General features: G+C 44.4%; 1 protein-coding gene across 1 annotated transcript; it reads right to left on the bottom strand.

The window, feature by feature from the left end:
* Positions 1-489: 489 nt before the first annotated feature.
* Positions 490-21,868, bottom strand: LOC140728623 (transmembrane protease serine 2-like). Its single transcript, XM_073047625.1, has 4 exons — positions 21,784-21,868; positions 18,056-18,151; positions 14,491-14,627; positions 490-678 (listed from the first exon to the last, which is right to left on the bottom strand). Exons 1-4 carry the CDS (start codon positions 21,851-21,853, stop codon positions 490-492), a joined length of 492 nt encoding a protein of 163 aa, XP_072903726.1. The 5' UTR covers positions 21,854-21,868.
* Between the last annotated feature and the right edge of the window lie 4,271 nt (positions 21,869-26,139).

Below are 26,139 nucleotides of genomic sequence, written 5' to 3'. Positions count from 1 at the left end.
AATTTCTTTAGCCAGAGGATGGTGAATCTGTGAATTTATTGCCACGGATGGCTGTGAAGGCTGAAATATTGGGTATATTTAAAGAGGAGTTTGATAGTTTCATAATTAGTAAGGGTGTCAAACGTATTAGGGAGAAGGTATGAGAATGTGGTTGATAGGGATAATAAATAAGCCATGATGGAATGGCAGAGCAGACTTGATGGGCTGAATGGCCTAATTCTGTTCCTGTCTCATAATCTAATATGAGGCCTGTTCACCAAACTCTACCAAAGGTATTTTTTTTTGGAATTTCGACTGTGTGGTTCATTGCATTAGGGCAAGGTTAGACAGGAGATTTTTTGCCACTACCTGCTCTCATCTTCACCTTGGCCAAATAGCCTGCCAACACTCAGTACCTGCTTTCCAAAGTGATCACTTTGGTGTCCCACGAAAAGGGATCCGATACCCATGAAGCTACATCTTTGCTCAAACCAAACGTTTGTGAAGATACTAGAAATTTGCCTTTAATTGCCAGTCATCACTTGCCTTCATTTGCAGGTAAATCCACCTCCGAGCCGATGCGATCTCCATGTATATTCCTGGTTTGTTTTTTCTGCCACATCCGTAACCCCAACTTGTGGAACCTACTAACCACCAGATGGAGCTCTGCTGGATCGCTAGAGGGCCGCCACTGTCACCCTGTGTCAGACAGAGAGTGCAGAATTCAGAATAGAGGAATCCCAATGATCACAGTTTAGCTCTGCATTCTCAACACTCAGGACCAGGTTTCCTGCACTTCACATTCCTCCAACAGCTTCGGATAATTAAACACCTCCCATCAAGCTATCACCACTCTAAATCATCTCATTCTCTCATCACTTTTCTCACTTAATTTAACTTTGTCCCTGCAGCCCCTCTAATCTTCCATTTTGTTCTTTCCTCCTCTTCTGCCACCTTCCACCCCCCACCCCCCCCCCCCCCCCCAACCTCCGGTGCTCCATAAAACACAGAGCAGAATTAGGCCATTTGGTTCATCATACTTACTCCAACATTCTGCTATGGCCAATTTATTTTCCATCTCAACCCCATTCTCCCACCTTCTCCCCATAACCTTTGACACCCTTACTAATCAAAACCTATTCATCTCCATTTTAAATATACCCAATGACTTGGCCTGCACAGCCCTCTGTGGCAATGAATTCCACAGATTCACTGCCCTCTGGCTAACGAAATTCCTCCACATCTCTGTTCTAAAGGGACATCCTTCTATTTTGAGGCTGTGCTCTCTGGTCCTAGGCTCTATTGGAAACGTCCTCTTCATGTCCACTCTATCTAGGCCTTTTCTAGGCCTCTCATAACATTTCTCCCCATTGTGATTTAATGTTAATTCTGCCTCTCTCCACCGACATTACCTGACCTACTATTTTCAGCATTTCCCATTTTTATTTCAGATTCTGCACTACTGAAGTATTTTGCTTTTGTCTAACTGAATAATAACTAAAAGGACAAAATTCGCATTTGCGGCTTCTGAAGTCTTAGTTGCCAATAATTCAGATTCATTTATTTATCACAATTACATCAAAAGTTGGTTGTGTGAACAACCAGCACACCCAAGGATGTGTTGGGGCCAGCTTGCAAGCATCGTCTCACACGCTGACATCAATAAGATGGCTGATGCGCGAACAACCCCAAACTGAAATGATTGAATTCTCGCCAAATTCATGTTTTAAAGATGTCATCCAAATGAACGTGTGCTGACGTTATTAGAAACACAGCGGCTTCAGTCAACTTGCCCCCCACCACTCCCGAGCAAGACATCTATTGAACTCATTGCCTTATAGTAATTGAAGTTTTGAGAGGTGTGGTGAACTAGATATACCTGTCTGACTGCTCCTGTGGCTCCTCTCACAGACCCCTGCTGACTGCTCCTGTGGCTCCTCCCACAGACCCCTGTATAAAGGCGACTGTGGGCTGCTGCTCTCCCTCATTTTCCCCAGGATGTAGTGTTGTTTATTCTTCCAGTCAATAAAAGCCGATATCTCGCTTCCTAAGTCTCAGCGTGAGTTATTGATGGTGCATCAAGAGGGACACAACAAAGCGAGTGAATGGATCAGGTATGCAGAAGAAAGGGCACAACTCAAATCCTAGTCTTTTGGCAAAAAGCACAATAATTATAGGGCATAAACTTCATCTCCCACTTCCTCCTGAACTCTCAACATCAAGAGTCCACTCTGGTATGTCTGCCCAACTTTTCCACCCATTATACACTCATGAAGCTCACAGGAAATCTCATCAGTCAAGAAATGTGGCACATTTTCTTTCAAACCTCAGTGCAGACTCAGTTAGTCAAGCCAGAAGTTGCAGAACCAGGGCCTCTGTACCTCCCTCTGTAATTGGATCCTCAACTTCCTAACCAGAAGACCACAGTCTGGGCGGAGTGCGGATTGGTGATAACATATCACCTTCACTGACGATCAACACTGGCACACCTCGGGTGTGTGCTTAGCCCACTGCTCTATTCTCTATATACACATGACACTGTGGCTAGACATAGCTTAAATACCATCTATAAATTTGCTGACGATACAACCATTGTTGGTAGAATTTCAGGTGGTGACAAGAGGGCATGCAGGAGTGAGATATGCCAACTAGTGGAATGGTGCTGCAGCAACAACCTGGCATTCAACGTCAGTAAGACGAAAGAGCTAATTGTGGACTACGGGAAGGGTAAGACGAAGGAACACATACCAATCCTCATAGAGTGATCAGAAGTGGAAAGAGTGAGCAGCTTCAAGTTCCTGGGTGTCAAGATCTCTGAGGATCTAACCTGGTCCCAACATATCGATGTAGTCATACAGAAGGCAAGATTGCGGCTATACTTCATTAGGAGTCTGAAGAGATTTGGCATGTCAACAAATACACTCAAAAATTTCTGTGGTTGTACCGTGGAGAGTATTCTGACAGGCTGCATCACTGTCTGTTATGGAGGGGCTACTGCACAAGACCGAAAGAAGCTGCAGAAGATTGTAAATCTAGTCAGCTCCATCGTGGGCACTAGCCTACAAAGCACACCAGACATCTTTAGGGAGCGGTGTCTCAGAAAGACAGTGTCCATTATTAAAGACCTCCAGCACCCAGGGTATGCCCCTTTCTCACTGCTACCATCAGGTAGGAGGTACAGAAGCCTGACGGCACACACTCAGTGATTCAGGAACAGCTTCTTCCCCTCTGCCATCCGATTCCTAAATGGAATTTGAAGTTTTGGACATTACCTCACTTTTTTTAATACAGGTATCCCCCGCTTTTCGAAAGTTTGCTTTAAACAATTTTGCTTTTGTGAAAGACCTACATTAGTACCTGTTTTCGCTAACCGAAAGAAATCTGAAGAGAATTTTCGCTTTTACGAAAAAAGGCAAAAAGCGAAAATAGTGTTCAGCGTTTGTTTTGCAGCGAGCCATTACTGTTTAGAGGCAGTGCGCACCCCGAGCAGCGAGAGTGGCGCCACCAAGCGCCTTCCCCGGGAACTACACTCAGCATCAAGCCACCATAACTGTGTCTGTGAGCATCTGTGCTTTATCTCGATTTATTTTGTGCATCCGTTAGCAAGATGTGTCCTAAGGTATTAGAAAAGCCTAAGAGAGCTTGTAAGGGTGTTACGCTTAGAGTAAAACTGGACGTAATTAAGCGTTTCGATCATGGTGAATGAAATAAAGGCATTGTGCGTGCGTTGAACTTGCCTGTGTCCACCATTCATACTACTTACACGCAGAGAGAAAGAATCTTGAAAGCTGCCGATGTTGCTATTGGTTCTGCTAGTAGCAAAGTGTTCGCCTTTAGTCTGCATCTTTTAGTTAGGTTTTATGTGTTATTTGGTATAATTTGGTAGGTTACTTTTTGGGTCTGGGAATGCTCAAAAATTTTCCCATATAAATTAATGGTAATTGCTTCTTCACTTTATGCCATTTCGGCTTACGAAAGGTTTTATACTTTCGGATAGCGGGGGAAACCTGTATACAGTATTTCTGTTTTGCACATTTTTAATAATCTATTCAATATACGTAATTGATTTACTTATTTATTATTATGGTTTTTTTTATTGTTTTTTTTCTCTCTCTGCTAGATTGTGTATTGCATTGAACTGCTGCTGCTAAGTTAACAAATTTCATGTCACATGCCAGTGATAATAAACCTGATTCTGATTCTAAAATTTAAAAAAAGAATCTACAATTTGTACCTCTGAGCTTGGGTGATGGGGTGGAGATACATGTCTACTGAAGGAGGTGTAAGGTGCTCCTTCCCTTTGCTGGCCTGCAGGTTGACCTTGGGCAAGGTGTAGCACAAGCTTAGCCCCCAGATCATAGTCACGTGAAGCCATGGGAGCAGGTGGTGGATGGTCGTATGAGCAGCTGGTGCATATCTCGTCCTGGTTATGTGACCACTGACGCCAGGCAGACACTCTCTGAAGAGGATTGGTAATGGCTGGGGTCATCTGTCTTGTAAAGACACTACTTAGAGCGAGGCAATGGCAAACCACTTCTGAAGAAAAGTTTGCCAAGAACAATCATGGTCACTATGATCGCCTACATCATATGACATGGCACATAATGATGATGACCATTGAACTCATAAATGAAGACATGCCATGCACAAGAGGAAACTTACCATGATGTTGTGAGGAAGGGCAAGTTTTAGTTACTGGATTATTTATGCTTGGCTGGTTCTCTGCTCTTTGTGGCGGCAGCTAACAGGAGTTTATTGGAGGTGTATAAGGTTTTAGTAGTCCATAAGCCATAACCAGAAGACATGGGAGTAGAATTAGGCCATTCAGCCCACCAAACCTGCTTCACCATTCAAACAAGGCTAATTTATTATCCTTTTCAACCCCACTCTCCTGCCTTTTCCCCATAACCTTTGATGCCCTTCCAAATCAAGAACCTATCAACCGCCACTTTAAATATACCCAGTGACTTGATCTTCACAGCCATCTGTAGCAACAAGTTACACAGATTCACCACCCTCTGGCAAAAGAAATTCCTCATCTCCTTTCTGAAGGGACATCCTTCTATTCTGAGTCTTCGGAATCCTCCAGTGATGAAGGGAGAGACACTCAGCACATCTCAAAAGCAGCTGCATGAACATTTGATATTCTGAAACCGAGAGGACTCTAGAAAGTCTGAACAGATTTACCTGCTGCTATGTGATTAGCCAAATGGCTCTTCACCCTACTGCTCATTTCTAAGACCATTAGACATACGCAGGAGCAGATTTAGGTCATTTGGCCCATTAAGTCTGCTCCATCATTTCATCATGGCTGATTTATCATTTCCCTCAGCTCCATTCTCCTGCCTTCTCCCCATAATATTTCATGCCCTGACTAATCAAGTCTCTAGCAAACTCTGCTTTAAATAAAGCCCAATGACTTGGCCCCCTTACCCATCTATCACAGTGAATTCTACAGATTCATCACCATCTGGCTAAAGAAATTCCTCTTCATCTCTGTTCCAAATGGACATTTCTCTATTCTGAGGCAGCACCCTCTGGTCTTAGCCTCACCCAGTATAGGAAACTTCCTCTCTGCATCCACTCTATCTAGGTCTTTCAATGTTCAATAGGTTCTATGAGATCCTCCAGATTCTAGGATTAATTAAAATCATTTCCAAAGCTATGAAGAGGGAATTTATATTTGTGGCATTTAACTCCCTGTTTTGTTTCCTGCTCCATTGGAGGGCACCATTCTCCTTCCTAAATGAAGTTTACTCTTTTCTTGAAATGTTAATGCTACTATTTAAATATGTGGGAGGATGTCAAGGAGTATCTTTGGCCTACAGGTAATTACAAAAATGTTTAGCAAAGCTTCTGTTGGCAAATGGACCAGGAAGTTAAAAACCTCTAGGCCCGATGGAAAGTGGTAAACTGGATTCAAATGTGGCTCAGCGGACAGAAGCAGAATGATGATAATTGGGGGATGTTGCTTACTGATCTGAGTAAATATTACTCTGCTAGGCTCCCCTTACCTAAATGGAGGTAGGTGATGAATGAGTGGAATATAGGGAGGTGGTGCTGGAGCCTGAAGACCCACACTCAATGATTCAGGAACAGCTTCCTCCTATCCACAATCAAACATCTCCATAGTCCATCAACAGCTCAAGTTATTTCAGAATCAGAATCAGGTTTATTATCACTGGACAACACATACAAAATGCTGGTGGAACGCAGCAGGCCAGACAGTACAGTATCTATAGGAAGAAGCGCTGTTGACATTTCGGGCCGAGACCATTTGTCAGGACACGTGATCACTGGCATGTGATATGACTTAGCAGCAGCAGTTCAATGCAATCTATGATCTAGCAGAGAGAAAAAATAATAATAAATAAAATAAAACAATAATAAACAAGTAAATCAATTACATATATTAAATAGATATAAAAACGTGCAAAAACAGAAATACTGTATTTTTAAAAAGTGAGGTAGTATCCAAAACTTCAATGTCCATTTAGGAATCAGATGGCAGGGGGGAAGAAGCTGTTCCTGAATCGCTGAGTGTGTGCCTTCAGGCTTCTGTATCTCCTGCCTGATGGTAACAGTGAGAAAAGGGCATGCCCTGGGTGCTGGAGGTCTTAAATAATGGATGCTGCCTTTCTGAGACACCACTCCCTGAAGATGTCCTGGGTACTTTGTAAGCTAGTGCCCAAGATGGAGCTGACTAAATTTACAACCTTCTGCAGCTTCTTTCGGTCCTGTGCAGTAGCCTCTCCATACCAGACAGTGATGCAGCCTGTCAGAATGCTTTCCACGGTACAACTATAGAAATTTATTGAGTGTATTTGTTGACATATCAAATCTCTTCAAACTCCTAGTAAGTTATAGCCGCTGTCTTGCCTTTACAACTAAATCGATATATTGATACCGGGTTAGATCCTCAGAGATCTTGACACCCAGGAACTTGAAGCTGCTCACTCTCTCCACTTCTGATCCCTCTATGAAGATTGGTATGTGTTCCTTTGTATTACCCTTCCTGAAGTCCACAATCAGCTCTTTCGTCTTACTGACGTTGAGTGCCAGGTTGCTGCTGCGGCACCACTCCCTAGTTGGCATATCTCACTCCTGTATGCCCTCTTGTCACCACCTGGGATTCTGCTGACAATGGTTGTATCATCAGCAAATTTATAGATGGTATTTGAGCTATGCCTAGCCGCACAGTTCATATGCATATAGAGAGTAGAGCAGTGGGCTAAGGACACATCCCTGTGGTGTGACAGTGTTGATCGTCAGTGAAGAGGATATGTTACCATCAATCTGCAGAGACTGTGGTCTTCCGGTTGGGAAGCTGAGGATCCAATTGCAGAGGGAGGTACAGAGGCCCAGGTTCTGCAACTTCTCAATCAGGATTGTGGGAATGATGGTATTAAATGCTGAGCTATAGTCGATGAATAGCATCCTGATGTAGGTGTTTGTGTTGTCCAGGTGGTTTAAAGCCAAGTGGAGAGCCATTGAGATTGTGTCTGCCGTCGACCTATTGTGACGATAGGTAAATTGCAATGGGTCCAGGTCCTTGCTGAGGCAGGAGTTCAGTCCAGTGATGACCAACCTCTCAAAGCATTTTATCACTGTAGATGTGAGTGCTACGGGGAAATAGCCATTAAGGCAGCCCATATTTTTCTACTTAGGCACTGGTATGATTGCTGCCTTTTTGAAGCAAGTGGAAACTTCTGCCCATAGCAGTAAGAGGTTGAAATTGTCCTTGAATACTCCCGCTAGTTGGTTGGCACAGATTTTTAGAACCTTACCAGCTACCCTGTCGGGACCTTCTGCCTTGTGAGGGTTCACTCCCTTTCAAGACAGTCTAACATCAGCCTCTGAGATGGAGATCACAGGGTCATCAGGTGCAGCAGAGATCTTCACAGCTGTAGTTGTGTTCACCCTTTCAAAGCTTGCATTAAAGAGATTGAGTTCATCTGGTAGTGAAGCATCGCTGCCATTCATACTATTGGGTTCCGTTTTGTAAGAAGTAATGTCTTGCAAACCCTGCCAGAGTTGCCGTGCCTCTGATATCACCTCCAACTTCATTCAAAATTATCTCTTTGCCCTTGAAATAACCCTCCACAAATCATACCTGGTTTTCTGGTACAGGCCAGGTTCGCCAGACTTGAATGCCACAGATCCAGCCTTCAGCAGATGACGTACCTCCTGGTTCGGGAATGTACAGCAAGTCTTTGTAGGCACACACTCATCCACACAGGTTTTAATGAAGTTGGTAACAACTGCAGCATTCTCATCCAGATTCAAAGATGAATCCCTGAATACTGTCCAGTCCACCGGTTCAAAGCAGTCCTGTAGGCACTCCTGAGCTTCCCTTGTCCAACCTTCTTGGTCCTCACTGCTAGTGCTGGAGTCTTCAGTCTCTGCCTAGACTCAGACAGCAGAAGTACAGCCAGGTGATCAGATTTCCTGAAGTGAGGGTGTGGAATAGCACAGTAGGCATTCTTGATGGTGGTGTAACAATGGTCCAGTGTGTTGTTTCCTCTGGTATTGCAAGTGATCTGTTGATGATAGTTGCTTAGTGATATTTTCAGTCTGGCCTGGTTAAAATCTCCCAAAGCGATGGTGCGCTGTTTCGTGCATGTTGATCCCATTACTCAGATCATCTACAGCCTGCTTGACATTGGCCTGAGGTGGAATGTTATCTGCTACCAGAATGACCCCAGAGAACTCCTGTGGTAGGTAAAAAAGACGGCACTTTACTGCTAGATATTCCAGATCTGGTGAGCAGAATTGGGACAGCACTGATATATTTGTGCACCAAGAGAGTTGATCATGAAGCAAACTCCTCCACCTCTGCTTTTGAGAGACTCTATAGATCTATCCTGACAGTGTATAGTAAACCCGTTGATCTGAATCGCTGCATCCAGTGAAACAAGGACACATGCAGTCCTAATGTCCCTCTGATTTTGTCAATTATGGATTTGTATGTCTTTACACTGCACTGCTTCCCCCAACTAATAACGGCAAATGCACCACATGCCTTTTTAACTATCTTATTAAATTGCACATCGACTGAGGAATTTATGGAAGTGGACACTAAGGTCATTCCGTTCCTCCACACTGCTATAAATACTTCTGTTAACCCTGTTATCTGCCTTCTAGGATGGCCTTCTAAAGGACATCTCTTCACACACTTCCAGATTGAACTCCATCTGCCACTTCTCAGCTCAGCCCTGCAGTCTGTTAATGTCCCATTGTAACCTATGACACTTCCACCAACCTTCATGTCACCCGCAAATTTAGTAGCCAACCCTTCTACTTCCTCATTTAAGCCCCTCTGGACCTATGGAAAACATCCTCTCTACGGCTACGCTATGTAGACCTTTCAATATTCAATAGGTTCAATCTTACCCTCATTCAACTCTAATGAGTACAGACATAGGGCCATCAAACACTTTTCAAACATTTATCCTTCCATCCCCAGGATCACTCTCATTAATCTCCCTTGTACGCTTGCCAATGCCAGCACAATCTTTCTTATGTAATGCCCTGTTTATGATTTCTGCTGCTGTGTTATGAGGTATTTTAATTTTGCAGTTTTCTGCAAAAGCAATGTGTCCTGCTGGTAAGACTGTTTTGGTTTTGGCTGTAGATAAGGAGCCATGTTGTCCAACTTACGGATGTTGTATCAGCCAATCAGGATCATGGGATGTAGAGAAGGTTCTAGAGTGCTGGGTGGGAAGAGATTTCTGAAGGACAGTGGTCTGGTTTGGGGTCCTTTTGGCGAGAGCTACGGAGCGGAGCACAAGGGAAGGTGCCGCAGAATGCCATTGGAAGGAGAGTCCGCACTGCAAGAGGTGCTTTGTGCAGATGAATGGCTCCAAAGAAGAGAAGACAATAGTCCTGAGAGCGCCAATTTGATCAAGATGGTCTTTGAGGTAAATTTGGATTGTGGCGGGTGCTTTCACGCAGACCGTAGATCCAGCACGAGTAAAGTGATACACCTATGACTACTCCAGAAGTGAGCTCCAACGTTTATGTGCTCGTTGGACTGTTTTAGCTGTAATGGGCCATTTTATCTTTCTTCACTGTAACTGTAAATTAGGTAAATGTAAATTTACATTAGGTAAATGTAATTAGGTAAATTTATGCTGGTGTACAATCTGTCATTTCCAGGCTACCAATAACCGTGCATTTGGTCAAATTGAGGTTCCTTTCATATCGACCCTAGATGTATATTGCTTGTGAAAGGCAGCCTTCTCACCGTTGAGTCACATGGCTGTTAGCAGAGTTAGCTGTCGAGCCAAGGTGGTGTACAAACTCCCGGTGAGAGGGTTACATTTAGGTAATGAGCTGAAAGGGGACAAGAGTGTCACAATAATGTAGTGTTTGGTGGAATGCTGATACAGCTTGTGCCATCAGAATGCAATTCCAGTGCAGGCTGTAAGGAGATGGCACGTCCTCCCCAGGAAGGCTTGGCAATCCACCAGTTGCTCCAGTAACCTCCCACAACCCAGACATGTACTGGTTAGTGGGTTAATTAGCCATTGTAAATTGTGCTGCGATTAGGCTAGTGTGAATAGTTGGGTTCCTGGGCAGTAGGACTTGTTGGACCAGGAAGTCTTGTTCCATGCTCTATCTCTAAAGAAAGGGGTAAATAAACATTGCTCGTAATACTCAGAGCAGTCATTAATGTAAACAGGAAACAATTGAGAACCAAGAACTGATCCATGGGTTCTTCTTTAGTTGCATCTGTTCTGCTGAAAAGATCCATTTACTCCGTCTCTTTTTCTGTATGACAGCCAGTTTTCAATCCATGGTGACATGGTTCCCTTCAGTACTTTGGGCTGTTACTTATGACACCTCATGTTAGCGTAGCACTTCGTCAAATGCCTTTTGGAAATCCATATACATGTCTATATGTTCCTTACCATCAACTTTCCCTGTCACATCTCAATGAATTCAAACAAATTAGTCAAATATAATTTGCTTTTCATAAAACCATATTGATTAGGTTCCATTACTTTTAACATCCTAAATAATTTGTTTTTCCTCTTTGATTAATGTTCTAGCATCTTGCCAACAATCCTCCAAGAGGACCACAACCTCACTGAAGGGTTTGGGTGCCTCAGTGAGCTAGAGATCTATGCAGGTCGGAGTCAGATCTTTATGGTAGGGTCACCTATGCCAAAAGATCAAAGGGAAGAAGCCAGACTAAGAGAGGACCACCGATCTTCCAGGTGTGGGGTTCAGCTCAGGGCTAGCAACCCTGACCGGCAAAACAAAACTGTTACGGAAACAGCAATGAGGGATTTTTCTGCATCTGTGTGCGACGGCATTCCTGAGTCTCCACCCGGGGCTTGCATGACCGACAGTAAACCGAGAGGAAGCAACTGACACGATGAAGGAAGGCGTGAATGCCGTCAGAGATGGAGGACCTTCATTCCTGTCCTAAACCCCAACAGCACAAGGGGCAAAAGAAAAGAATCTTGCCAACAATAGATATTAAATTGACTGGGCAATTCCCTGCTCTGTCTTCCTTTTTGAACAATCTTCTGGTACCTTCCTAACTAAAGATGGTCACAGCAGCCACTTTCTTTTAAACTAGGCTGACTTAGGATTTACAGTCTGGTACATTGATTTCATTTCTACAGACAATGCCTGACTTGCTGAGCATTTCTAGCATTTTCCATTTTTATTTTACATTTCCAGCAACTGTAGATTTTTTTTTGTAATTTTCAAGGGATGTCGAGTGGATTTAATTTTGATCAGTCCCCTTTTGGCTGCCAGATTCAATAGACGCAAACAGTCCTTTGGTTTCTATGATTAAATATTAGATCAAACAGCATGGAAGCAGGACTTTCAGCCCACCAAGCCTGTGCTGACCATCAAACATGCATTTACGTCAATACTAAACAAGAACTGTCATGCGGAGCAGAGTGATGATGGCGCTAAATGGCAACTCCTTTGCTCGCATCTTTGGAAACAGCTCTATACTCATCTTTAATCTGACCCGGAATTACACGCTGACTTCGGTTCTTTGCAGGAATGGGACCCGTTCTCGGGGTTTCATAACCGGCCGTTGTTGTTTGCCTCGCCAATGGCTCGGCCTAAGAGCCCGGCTTGGATTTGGAAGCCTAGGATCTTGGGGGCTCTAAAGATGGGTGGATCGCGGGTTGGTGTCATGGCAGAAGACCCGTGTGTCGTCGGGGGAGTAGCGATATCTGCTGTGTGCCCAAAGGCCTGAGGTCTTCTGGCACAGAGCTTGAAAAAAAGCAACGTGACGGACTTTTAACATCGTAAACTAGCGAGTTGTTTCTTATGTCTCCCCGCCCGCTGGGAAAATGGAGACACCTCCTTCTCCCTTATTAGGGAGAGAGAGAACCTGAGGTATGTGGTAGACTGGGTGAAATGCGACATCTTTGGGTAACTGCAAGTTTGTGCCTTTGCTACTGCTTTGCTCATGCTTGAGTGCTCAGTGGAAGGTGCCATTGCTTTTTTTGCTGGTGGGGGGGGGGAGAAAGGATTGTTGCTTGCTGCTGCTTATGCGTGGGGAGGGAGAGGAGCTTGAGGCGGTACTTTGGGGTTCTAACATTTAACTGTCATTCATTCTTCGGGGCACTTCTCTATTTTCCTGGACTTTCTTGCACTTTCTTTTCACTTAAACTTCACCCTGAATAGTTATGTACATGTAGATAAGACCAAATCTACAGAATAAAAAGGAATACATTCAGGTCAAAACAGTGAAGAAAAAAGAAAAAGCATTTCAGGATGTATATTGTATACATTTCTCTGACATTAAAGTGGACCTTTGAACTTCTGCAGTTGTTGGAACTCCAGATTTACTACATAAAATGCTGGAGGAACTCAGCTGGAAAGGCAACATCCATGGAAAGGAATAAAGAGACAATATTTCAGGCTGAAACCTTTCATCAGAACCAATCCTATTGTATTAATTCCACACCCCTCAATTCCCATCAACACCACCAAAAAAATTCTATCATTTCCTGCAAAAACAGGAGCAATTTACAGTGGCATGTCATTGGAATGTGGAAAGCTGAAGGAAACCTATATCGGCACAGGGAGAACATGTCTACCATTCTGATTGAAAAGTTCCAGAACCTGGCCCTCTGTACCTCCTTCTGCAATTGGATCCTCAACTTCCTAACCAGAAGACCACAATCTGTGTGGCTTGGAAGTGACATCTTTGCCTCACTAACAACCAACACTGCAGCAACTCAGATGTGTGCTTATTCCACAGATCTACTGTCTGTGCACCCATGACTTTGTGGCTGGGCACAGTTCAAAAGGCATCTATAAATCTGCTGATGATACAACCATTGTTAGCAGAATCTTAGATGATGACAAGAGGGCGTACAGGAGCAAGATATACCAGCTGGTTGAGTGGTGTTGCAGCAACAACCCTGCACTCAACATTAGTCAGACCAAAGAACTGATTGTAGACTTCAGAAAGGGTAAGACGAGAAAATACACACCAGTCCTCAAAGGGCTCAGAAGTAGAAAGAGGGAGCATCTTGGACCTCCAGAAGTGGTCCACAGCAGGGGTGATTGATAAGTTTGTGGCCTAAGGTAGAAGGAGATGAGTTATACAGCTCTCGTTATATGCACGTGCAGTGATTATGCAGAAAGTCTGAAGTTAATAACTCATCTCATTCTACCTTAGGCCACGAACATATATATTTACCATAATATATGGTATATACTGGTACTTATCATAATTCAGGTTTCTTTTTTTCTCTTATCGTGTCATGCACTGCATTCTGTATTACTTTGCACTGCTGTCACAAAGTTAACACATTTCACAACATATACCAGTGAGGACGAGAATATAAAAGCAAAGATGTGATGTTGAGGCTTTACAGGGCATTGGTGAGGTGTCACTTGGAGAATTGTGAGCAGTTTTAGGTCCCTTATCTAAGAAGGGATGTGCTGACATTAGAGAGGTTTCAAGCGAGGTTCACAAAATGATTCCGAATGCAAGGGTTATCATGTGAGAAGTGTTTGATGGCTCTGGGCCTGTAATCACTAAAATTCATAAGAATGGGAGGTGACCTCATTGAAACCTATCAAATGGTGAAAGACCTAGATAGTGGATGTGGAGAGGATGTTTCCTGTAGAGGGGAAGTATAAGACCAGAGGGCAGAACCACAGAATAGAAGGACATCCATTCAGAATGGAGATGAGAAGGAATTTCTTTAGCCAGAGAATGGTGAATCTGTGGAATTTGTTGCCTTAGATGGCTGTGGAGGCCAAATCATTGGGTGCATTTGAGTAGGTTGATATATTTTTGATAAGTCAGGGCAAGAAAGACTACAGGGTGAAGGCTGGAGAATGGGGTTGAGAGGTAAATGGATCAGTTATGATGATATGGTGGAGCAGACTCGATGGGCTGAATGGTCTAATTCTGGTCTTATGGTTGGTACTATTCCCTCTGCTTATGTTTAGAACTGACCAGACTGATGGTCGAGACTGAGATGTCCGCTCCAAGTTCACCAATTTTAATAATACCTGACATGCATCAAATCCGCCTTTCTGGTAGCCAGCACAAATCATACGAGGCAAGAGGGCTGAAAAATACTTTTTTCTACAGTCTTCACTGTTAATTAAAGGCACTTCGACCTTCCGTAGGATTTCAGAGAGAAAACCTGATGAAATAAGCACAAGAATTGTGAAAGTCAAATTGATTTTATTTATAGTATCATACACCACAGGATTCCATACGAATATAAGACATAGGAGCAGAATTAGGCCATTATCCCTCAACTCCATTCTCCTGCATCCTCCTTGTAACAGTCGATGCCCTTAGTAATCAAGAATTTATCAACCTCTGCTTTAAATATACCCAATAATTTGCCCTCAACAACTGTCTGTGGCAATAAATTCCACAGATTCACCTCTAACGAAAAAAAGAGCTCCTCATCTCTGTTCTAAACAGATGTCCTTCTATTCTGAGGCTACGTCCTTTGGTCCTAGAATCTCCGACTATAGGAACCGACCTCTATCTGGCCCTTTCAATATCAATTTTCACTAGCTTTCAATGCAATTCCTCCCTCATTCTTCTGAAGTCCACTAATGACAGGCCTAGATCCTCGGAATGTAAGAGTTAATGTATGAGGAGCCTTCGAAGACTCTGGGCCTGCACTTCATATACGTACATGAGTTTAACGGTTACTTGTTCATTGAGTTTTATAGAACTTTTTATATTTATATTTATTGTGGGATCTGAGGTAATAATTATTTTGTTTTCCTTTACACTCGTGTATTGAAGAATGACAATAAACAATTTTAACTCAATGAAATGTTCTGAATTGAGTTGTAATGCCCTAAGGATCGGCTGAAGATAACCATGCTAGGAATCTTTTAGGGTTATGAGATAAAGTACTGGAGTGGTATAGTAAAATGGATTCCTTGCTTCTGTGAGTAGTGACCCAGGGCACAGCCTCTTCTCATTACCACCATCAGGAAGGATGCATGGGAGCCTGAAGACACACTCAACAAACTATCTTCTTCCTTCCTGCCCTCAGATTTCCAAACAGTCTATAGACACGACTCACTATCTTTGCACTCATTGATTGTTAAATATTTCTTATTGTCACTTACAGCAATTACTCATGTATTGCACTGTACTGTTGCCACAAAGCAACAAGTTTTCATGACATACACTCAGTGGTCACTTTGTTAGATACACCTGCACGTTAATACAAATATCTAATCAGACAGTCATGTGGCAGCAACTCAATGCATTCAAGCATGCAGACATGGCCAAGAGGTTCAATTGCTGTTCATAGTCAAGATGGCACTAACAAGCAATGTTCTGTAGGTGGCAATTGTGTTTTTCCACATTTTAAATATGTTTCTGATATTGTTAGTGCCTATGGTGTACAGTTTAAGGATTGATTGAACAATCTGGCACTTTGCTGCCTCTGAGGAGATTCCAGGGGTGAGCGACCTCGAGGCCTAGAAGCTTAGAGAAGAGGCACAAGCCCTGGATTGTTTTCATTTCTCACTGATCTCACCAATTAAAGTGTTGAGAAAGATTGAAACATCAAGGCGGATGAGGAAGGCCAGTGAATGTTCAGTGGTGTCCACCAGCCAGAGAAGGTGTCTGTGTATAAGGTCTCTTGCTTGCTGCTCCCAAGGGAAGGCCCTTGTATTTGAATACTCTCTCTTTCTGAGACAGACAGAGACACAGACCAGTTTACGCTGACAGGAAGACGACAATAACTCAAATATTCATGTGTTCCAACAGTGGTGTGCAGAAGAAAATCTGAATGCTCAACACATCAAATCTTGATCACAGCAGCAGAAGACCATGAACGTGCAATGGCCACTTTATTAGGTACCTCCAGTATAATAAAGTGGCCACTGAGCGTATATCCTGTTGTATTCCTTGATAGTTGTTTAAACTCTACCAATGTTGATATCATTCATAAACTGCTCATAATATTCCAAGTGAGGCCTCACAGGTGCTCTATAGGCATCAATGTTGAGCCTGTTAGCATCACCCCGGAATAAAGCCTTGCTTTTATATTCCAGTCGTCTCAAAATGACTGCTAGCATCACAAATGAATGCTAACATGTTTCATTACCTGAATGTCTTTACAGGGAGCTGGAATGCTCAGGGCCAAATGGCCTTGTACTGAGCTGTAATAAAGTTGATCACAGCAGAGTTGGAACTGAGAAGGTAAATACTGTAACTTATCAATAGCCCATAGGTCAAATCATCTCAATTGGTTTTGATCAGCTGGGAGTAGGTGGTGAGGAACTTTTCTGAACAATTTTCTTTGCCCACATTTTGCATCTTCCAAGAGATATCATCACCACAGGATGAGTGGCTGAGGTGTGAGTTGCACAAGTCGGGTGACGTAAGCAAAGGAAAGTAAATAGCTAGATGGATCGTCACAGTGCTGCCCTGCTTATCCAAATGGGAGTGGGCTCTGTTCAGCAGGTAAATGACACCATCATCGACTCCACCATGCTCCTAGTAAGAAAACTGCAAGGGATCGAGGGCTGATCTGACTGGGGTCGGAGGTGAGCCAGGACCAGTCTCTCTTGGGTCTTCATGACATGTGAGGTCAGGGCCACTGGACAGAAGTCATTCAAGACTTTCAGTTGGCCCTTCTTGGGTACTGGGATCACACGTTTTTCACAGTCGGGACCCTTTCCAGGCTGAGACTCAGACTGAAAATGCGCTGGAGAACTCCACTCAGCGCACTGCTTCAGGACCTTGAAATTGTTTAATTAAAATACCCAAAAATCAGGTTTATTATCTCTGACACGTGTGACTGCAATACAGTGCAATACATAAAAAGACTTACTAAGTTATTTTATTTATTCACTGAGATGCAGTGCTGAATAAGGCCCTTCTGGCCCTTTGAGCTGAGCTGGCCAGCAATCCCCAGATTTAATCTGAGCCTGATCATTTACAATGACCAATTAAACTACCAATCGGTATGTTTTAGGACAGTGGAAGAAAACCAGAGCACCGGGAGGAAACCCATGCAGTACAAACTCCTTACAGGCAGTGGCGGAAATAATAAGAAATACATTTTTTAAAATAGACAGTTCTGAAATTTGATGGAGAGGGGGAGAAGATGCTCCTAGACACTGAGTGTGTCTTCAGGCTCCTGTACCTCCCTCCTGATGGTGGAAATGAGAAGAGGTGGCGGTGAGAGTCCATAATGATGGATGCTGCATTCTTGCGTCATCACCTTTTGAAGACCTCCTTGCCGGTGGGGAGATTAACCCCCACAGTGGAGAAGGTCCGGAAAGGTACCGTGGATTCAAGGCAATCCAGAAGCACATTGATCATTTGGGTGAAGCAATCTCATCTCCCACCGCAAGACCAGAAGTTGGTGTCGTCAGGCTCTCTTAGACTATCAGCCTACAGCTGCAGGAAAGCTCATGTATAATAGCCACCAAACATCCAAGGAAACGGTGCTTATATAGTGTTCTCCAAGTAAAAATGAAAAGGGTTTGAATGGGCAATATATTCTGTCTTCATTACAGGGTAAACACAACCAGTAAAGGGACTAACTCATCGTTACAAAAAGTGATGAAAACAATCTCTTACCTCTTTCTTCTTCATCTCCCCAGCCAGTAACCCAGCTTTCTGAACCCGTAGGAAATATTTGTTCATAGTTTGGTAGACAGATTGGTCTTACTTTATCTAACATCAGAACAAAATAATGGAACAATATCTATTAGTAGAAAACTTTCAAATACAATTTATAAAATTTATACAAGTTTTTAACCTATTTCCAATACATTCCTTGCTTATTTACATATCTGTGACCTGTAGCCGTATGGGCTGGCTTACACCCGAAGGAGTGAGTACATCACAAAAATGCACGTGCCTTCACAAGTGGTTGTCAAGATTTTTATGACACCATTTCAGTGTCTTGCAAGAATGCTTCCCCAGGTGTCTGGCCAACATCCATCCCTCAGAAGATTCATTTGATCCATGTCACCTTGGCTTTTATGTGATCTTGCTGTGTGCAGACTAGCTGCCACTTCAGATGAGATTTAGGCACTGTTGTAGTCAACCTTAATTGTCTACAAAGCACTTTCTGGAATCCAGAAAAAAAAAATCAGAACTATGCTCTCAATCCTTACATAAGTTTAGACCTGTGCATTCTGCTTGATAATACAAATATCTAATCAGCCAATCAGGTAGCAGTAACTCAATGCATAACAGTATGCAGAAATGGTCAAGGGGTTCACTTGTTTGTTCAGACCAAACATCAGAATGGGGAAGAAATGTGATCCAAGTGACTTTGACCATGGAATGATTGCTGGTGATAGATGGGGAGGTTTGAGTAGCGCAGAAACTGCTGCTCTGGGATTTTCACATACAGCAGTCTCGAGAGTTTACAGCAATGGTGCAAAAAAAAACAAAGAACATCCAGTGAGCAGCATTGCGCAAAAATGCCTTGTTAATGAGAGAGATCAGAGGAGCAAACACAAGGAAATCTGCAGATGCTGGAAATTCAAACAACAACACACACAAAATGCTGGTGGAACACAGCAGGCCAGGCAGCATCTTTAGGGAGAAGCGCTGTCAACGTTTTGGGCCAAGACCCTTCATCAGGACTAACCAAAAGATAGTAAGAGATTTGAAAGTAGTGGGGGGAGGGGGAAATGTGAAATGATAGGAGAAGACCGGAGGGGGTGGGATGAAGCTAAGAGCTGGAAAGGTGATTGGCAAAAGAGCTGGAGAAGGGAAAGGATCATGGGACGGGAGGCCTCAGGAGAAAGAAAGTGGGGGGGAAGCACCAGAGGGAGAAGGAGAACAGGCAAACAACTAAATATGTCAGGGATGGGGTAAGAAGGGGAGGAGGGGCATTAACAGAAGTTAGAGAAGTCAATGTTCATGCCATCAGGTTGGAGGCTACCCAGCCAGTATACAAGGTGTTGTTCCTCCAACCTGAAGAGGAATAGTCCAGGTAAAGGACTACTTATCTACTATAAGCCTACAGACTCTCACAGCTACCTGGACTATTCCTCTTTCCACCCTGTCTCTTGCAAAAAGGCTATCCCCTTCTCACAATTCCTCCATCTCCACCGCATCTGCTCTCAGGATGAGGCTTTTCATTCCAGGACGAAGGAGATGTCTTCCTTTTTTAAACAAAGGGGTTTCCCTTCGTCCACCATCAACTCTGCTCTCAAATGCATCTCTCCCATTTCCTGCACATCTGCCCACACCCCATCCACCCGCCACCCCACTCAGGATAGGGTTCCCCTTGTCCTTACCTACCACCCCACCAGCCTCCAGGTCCAACGTATAATTCTCCGTAACTTCCGCCACCTCCAATGGGATCCCACTACCAAACACAATTTTCCCTCCCCCCTTCTGCTTTCCGCAGGGATTGCTCCCTACGCGACTCCCTTGTCCACTTGTCCCCCCCATCCCTTCCCACCGATCTCCCTCCTGGCACTTATCCTTGTAAACAGAACAAGTGCTACACCTGACCTTACACTTCCTCCCTCACCACCATTCAGGGCCCCAGACAGTCCTTCCAGGTGAGGCGACACTTCACTTGTGAGTCGGCTGGTGTGGTATACTGCGTCCGGTGCTCCTGGTGTGGCCTTTTATATATTGGTGAGACCCGACGCAGACTGGGAGACCGTTTCGCTGAACACCTACGCTCGGTCTGCCAGAGAAAGCAGGATCTCACAGTGGCCACACATTTTAATTCCATGTCCCATTCCCATTCTGATATGTCTATCCATGGCCTCCTCTATTGTCAAAATGAATCCAAACTCAGGCTGGAGGAACAACACCTTATATACCGGCTGGGTAGCCTCCAACCTGATGGCATGAACATTGACTTCTCTAACTTCCGTTAATGCCCCTCCTCCCCTTCTTACCCCATCCCTGACATATTTAGTTGTTTGCCTGTTCTCCATCTCCCTCTGGTGCTCCACCCCCCTCTCCTTTCTTTCTCCTGAGGCCTCCCGTCCCATGATCCTTTCCCTTCTCCAGCTCTGTATCACTTTCGCCAATCACCTTTCCAGCTCTTAGCTTCATCCCACCCCCTCCGGTCTTCTCCTATCATTTCGCATTTCCCCCTCCCCCCACTACTTTCAAATCTCTTACTATCTTTCCTTTCAGTTAGTCCTGACGAAGGGTCTCGGCCCGAAACGTCGACAGCGCTTCTCCCTATAGATGCTGCCTGGCCTGCTGTGTTCCACTAGCATTTTGTGTGTGTTGTTGTTTGAGATCAGAGGAGAATGGCCAGACTGGTTCAAGATGACAGGACGATATCACACATTACAACAGTGTTGTGCAGAAGATGATCTCTGGACACACAACCTTGAAGTGGATGGGCTGCAGCAGCAGAAGACCACACCTGGTTCCATTCCTGTGGCTACTTTATTAGAGACACTCCTGTACCTAATAAAATGGCCACTGAATGCTCGTTAAGGACGGGAGACCTATTAATTGCTGCCCTGGCCTGGTCTCCAATACAATGATAGAGATTGGAGCCCGACAAGAGGCCAGATTGAAGGACAGTATGGATGAGTGACACCACAGAGACTTCAGAATCTGAGGGATGAGAATTTAAAACACCCAACACAACTGATGCCAGGGGCAATGCCAGTTTCCAATATGCCGCTGGATACAAACTTCAGCAATAACATCTCAAGATCTTTGATTCTAGGTGAAAAAGGCAAGATTTAATTTTTGAGTTGGACATCACAGAAACAGTTCCATGCCAACTGTTTTGTCCATCTACACTGATCCGATATGCCCCCATTAGTTCCGTAGCCTTCAGTGCCTTCTCCTTACAAGCCTCTTTCTAAATGCCTTTTAAAAATGATGATTGCATCTCATTCCACTGCCACCTCTGGCAGTACATTCCAGATAATAGCCTTTTGGTGGCCCTAAATATCTTTTAGATATTTACATCAGTCTTCAGTTCTTGATGCTCCTAATATCATGTCCCTACCTAGATCTGCCTGTGACTAAAAGACAAACTACTAAGTGTGGTTTCTGCATCGTGCTTTCTAATGTGTGACAACAATAGAATCACTCATTCTACAAGATGGTCTTGAACTCTCCTGCAAATCGATTCATGGGAATTATCTGAGAATATCTTGGGAAGCAAAGTTTTAATTCACTATCCTCAAATACATTTACCCGTTAGTTATCCAAACTTGGAAATTGAGGAGAAGTGTACTTTTTCCCCAGGCAGGACAAATGTGACAGTATCTTTAAGAACACCTAATTAATAGTAAATCAAAGGGTGTAATGCGGTGATATACTAAAATATTATCACAGAATATTTTGGACATTACCTGAAATTGTGAAAGGAGTTAGAAGTTTCATGAGGGCTATATCATAGTCTTTCGTCTGTGTGTCGTACATATCGTGCCAGATAAATTTTTGTACTTTGTGACCAAATATCGGATACATGCTTGATAGAAATATTTTGCCAGCATGTACACGCCAGTAGAATGCAGATCTGAACCTGCAAAATGAGAAACAGAGGCATGTCCTCAGATTCCAACACCGATGCTTCATTATTGGACTTCAATCCACCAGACTTACGTTGCACATAGTTTAACATCTGACAGATGCCTCCAAAAATATTGTGAAAATTTTAAAAAGTGATCAGGCCTTTTTCCCCCACTCTGATTGCTGCATCAAAGCATGGCCCTAAATTTCCAATGGAGTTGCTTGACAAGACTACAGCCCGGAGTCCTGCAATGAGAGCCTCAGCCTGTAAGAACATGTTCCTCGGAAGCCATAGGGCAGCAGAAATGTGAAGGGGATGGGAGCAAATGAGATCCAGAGGAACTCTTGTCTTCATTGAGTGTGGCTGAATCACTCGGCATTGACAGGCCCTGAGTACTCCCTCCAAAGCAATATTTCATCATTCTGTAGTAATAATCTTTCTTTAACTTCCAGTAATTCTCCTCCTCCCCCTTCCCTCTTCTTCCAATCCCCATTTTGGCTCCCTTTCCTACCTCTTCTCCTCCCCTGCCTATCACATCCCTCTGGTGCCCCTTCTCCCTCCCTTTCTCCCATAGCTCACTCTCCTCTCCTATCAGATTCCTTCTTCAGATCCTTTTCCACCAATCACCTCCCAGCTTCTTACTTCATCCAACATCCCCCCCACCCAACCAACTCACCTGGCTTCACCTATCACTTTCCAGCTTGTACTCCTTCCCCTCCCCTCACCTGCTCACCTGGCTTCACCTATCACTTTATTTCCAGCCCTGAATATGTCAACTGTTTACTTCTTTTGCATTGGTGCTGCCTGACCTGCTGAATTCCTGCAGCAGTTTGAATGTGGGCTCCGGATTGACAGTATCTGCAGAATCTCGAGTTTATGCTGTAATATTAGATAGTTTGGCAGCAATATTACTAGGAGACCCAGAAACAATGAGTAAAATACACGACCACTAACAACGCAGCCTGATGGCAGCAATCCCACACAATTTGCCTTTTACGACCCTTTGAATATTTCCTGGTCAGTGTCATGGAACTTTGCTACTTTTTCAGTGGCGTTAGAACAAAGTCATTAATTTCACATTGTTCTCCAATTTCTTTTCAGTTTCTTCTGCGCACTGGCTGATTTTTCACTGATCCTCTCACAGTTACTATTCTATAGAATTGCTGAGTACGCCCACAAAAACATGGATCTCAAAGTTGCATATAGTGACATGCAAGTCAAATCTATTGTCATTTCGACCATAAACTGTTGGTACAGTACTCAGTAAAATGAAACGTTCCTCCAGGACCATGGTGCTACATGAAACAACACAAAACTACACTAGACTATGTGAGACAGCACAAAACTACACTAGACTATGTGAGACAGCACAAGGCTACACTAGACTATGTACTTTGATAATAAAACTTACTTTGAACTTTGACAGTCAAAGGCATGGCATATTTTGATGTCATCAGTTTACAAATGATACCAGCAAAGTATCCAGCACACTACTGTGAATTGTGCCCTGAAATGCTTGGCCTAATTTGCTGATAAGACTACAAGACATATGAACAGAGTATGGCCATTTGGCCCACAGAATCTCCGCCATTTCATCATAGCTGATTTTTTTATCTCTCAACCCCATTCTCCAGCCTTCTCCCTGTAACCTTTGAGGGTATTTAAAGGGGAGGTTGATAGGTTTCTTGATTAGTCAGGGCATCAATGACTCGGCCTCCACAGACAACTGTGGCAATGAATTCCACAGATTCACCACCCTCTGGCTAAAGAAATTCCTCCTCATCTCTGTTCTGAAAAGATGTCCCTCTATTCTGAGGTTGTGCCCGATGGTTTCAGACTCACTCACTATAGGAAACAAGGTCTACACATTCACTCTGTCTAGGCCCTTCAATATTTGATAGATCTCCCCCCTCCCTCCATTCTTCTAAACTCCAGCGAGTACAGTCCCAGAGCCAAAAAACGTCCCTCATCCATTCACCATTTTGTTCTCAGTCATTTGCATGAACGTCCTTTGAACCTTCTCCGATGCCAGCACATCCTTTCTTCAATAAGGGATCCGAAGCAACTCGCCAGACTCCAAGTGAGGCCTCATAAAGTCTCAGCTTTACATCTTTGCTCTTATGTTGTAGTCTGCTGAAAATGAAAGCTAACATTGCATTTGCCTTCCTTACCACCGACTCAATCTGCATGTTAACCTTTAGGGAATCCTGCATCAGGCCTTGAAGTCCCTTTGGACCTCTGATTTTTTTTTTTCTCACTTTTCTCTCCGTTTAGGAAATAGTCTATGCCTTATTTCTACTATCAAAGTGCATGATCAGACACATCCTTACACTAGATTCCATCTGCCCATTCTCCCAATCTGTCCAGCTCCTTCTGCAGACTCGTCTCCTCAACACTACCTGCCCTCGTATCAATCGCAAACCTGGCCAAAAACTCATCAATTCCATCATCCAAATTGTTTACATAAAACATGAAAAGCAACAGTCTCAGTACTCACCCCTGTGGAACCACTAGTTACCAGAAGCCAACCAGAATAGGCCCACTTTATTCCCATTCTTTGCTTCCTGCCAGACAGCCAATCTTCTACCTATCCGAGTACCTTTCCTGTATTACCTTAGGCTCTCATCTTGTTATGCAGCCTCACATGCAGCACCTTGTCAAAAACCTTCTGAAAATCCAAATAAACAACATCCACTGACTCTCCTTTGTCTATCCTGCCTGTTAGGTCAACAAAAAGATTCCAACAGATTTGTCAGGCAGGATTTCCCCTTAAGGAAGCCATGCTGATTTTGGCCGATTTGTCATGTGTCCCCAAGTACCCTGAAACCTCATCCCAAGCAGCGTGTGGTGACTTGCCTCAGTGGTTATCCAGTGATGAAGTGCTTTGAGTTTGGTGGGGAAACATACTGTGACGCTCCAGGGGGGCGGGGTCAACAGCTCGCCCCAATGTTCCTAGTGGGCAGCACTACTTCTTGCTCTTGTTTTAAAATGCGGTTGTTTGATGAGTGATCTGTAGTGTTATGGTGAGAAGTTGATTTATTTTGGCTCAGGTTATACAGCTGTCTGATTCTGCCACTGTGGATGTGACTGGGTGTGGAATAATTACCTCCCCTGTCTGGATGTGACAATGGTTTCACTGTGCTTTTATTTTGTTTGTTTTTGTGCTTTGCCACATTAAGACGTCGGTTGAGATAAACAAGCTTTTCTCGTCTGTCATCACGGACCGAATGCTCACCTCATTGACACCAGGAGTGGGGTTAGAAATTGACAATGAAGTTGAAGAGCTATGACGCCAGACGAAGTGCCTTAAGACCTGGAGAATAAGTTGAGGGACGGAGCTGTAAGTGTCCCGCACCCCAGGGCCTGGCTTCCAAAAACAGGACGTTGACCCGGAGGGTGAACAGAGTACCGTGTCTTTCCAGGGAACCCGATGGGCCGGGCATACCCATGCTCCCCCAAACCCAGGGTACACAATGGAACACGTCACCAGCCTCCCATAAGGCCCACAGCAGAGAACCCAAGACCCAGGACGGGCCACACAGCAGGCACCACAAATGCCACTGGAGAAAGAGGTGAACCGACGGGCCCCAGCAAGTCACGCCACAGGGTCCACTCTGATGCTCCTCAAATACCGTGGTACTGGGCGCCCGGAGCCGTACCTGACACGTCAAATGCCGCATGGTACAACGGGTGGAGCCCCTCTGAGACAGCAGAGCACCTTGCCCTGGCACTGGAGGGGAACGTCCTGTGGGCCCTCCATGACCAATCGCCAGCTGAGCAGCTTGACGACAGGGCCCTCGTAAGGCGCCAGAGCCGCTTTTCAAGTGGAGGCCGTTGGAGGAAGAAAGGAGGGAAGAACTGGGCAGCGTGCCACAAAGTGATCTCTGCTTCCAGTGTGGCGAGGCAGGCCATGTGCCCCGGAACTGCCCTGCACCAGCACCGCAACGCAGCCCAGAGCAGCTGTTGGGTAACGTGGAGACCTCCAGCAGAATCCCTCTGTTGACTCCCCGGGTGGGCCGTTTGGGTGAAGAGCAAGGCGTATACGTGGCCTGCGTGGCGGAAGGCATCGGATGACGCAAGTTGGTGGACACGAGGTCAGCCATCACTGTCATCCATCCCGGTGTTCTCTCCAACATGGGCCAGCCATCCCCGCTGGGTGACAATGGCCATCCAGCTGGCTACGGTCACCGGCAAC

The sequence above is a fragment of the Hemitrygon akajei genome, chromosome 5, assembly GCF_048418815.1.
Source record: "Hemitrygon akajei chromosome 5, sHemAka1.3, whole genome shotgun sequence".
Classification (NCBI taxonomy): Eukaryota; Metazoa; Chordata; class Chondrichthyes; order Myliobatiformes; family Dasyatidae; genus Hemitrygon; species Hemitrygon akajei.
Note: the sequence above shows the minus strand (reverse complement) of the source record. Positions and strands in the feature narration are given on the sequence as shown.